At 58.3% G+C, this 254-nt stretch overlaps 1 protein-coding gene across 1 annotated transcript in view; it reads left to right on the top strand.

Annotated features, from left to right (window-relative positions):
* EMH_0002660 (uncharacterized protein) overlaps positions 1-254 on the top strand; it is a gene marked incomplete at both ends in the record, with an annotated part of 860 nt that overhangs the window by 273 nt on the left and 333 nt on the right. The window contains one exon of the mRNA XM_013496106.1: positions 175-254. Coding sequence (XP_013351560.1) covers positions 175-254 — 80 coding nt within the window. The remainder of the gene's footprint in view (positions 1-174) is intronic.

Below are 254 nucleotides of genomic sequence, written 5' to 3'. Positions count from 1 at the left end.
ATACACCTCAGTGATGTCCACTGTAGAGGCAGCAGCAGCAGCAGCAGCAGCAGCAGCAAACTCTGCTGCAACACCCAGGGATGTTTCTGCAACAGCAGCAGCAGCAGCAGCAGCAGCAGCAGCAGCAACTGCAGCAGCAGCAGCTGCAGCCACGCAGATGCTGAGCTGCTGCAGCACGCCGCAATGCTTCAGCAGCTGGCAGCCAAAACTATAGACACTACCAGCAGCAGCAGCAACAACAGCAGCAGCAGCAG

This window comes from Eimeria mitis, genomic scaffold (assembly GCF_000499745.2).
Source record: "Eimeria mitis Houghton genomic scaffold, Emh_scaff192, whole genome shotgun sequence".
NCBI classification, from domain to species: domain Eukaryota; phylum Apicomplexa; class Conoidasida; order Eucoccidiorida; family Eimeriidae; genus Eimeria; species Eimeria mitis.
The sequence above is the reverse complement of the archived record's forward strand: the minus strand, read 5'-3'. Positions and strand labels throughout refer to the sequence as shown.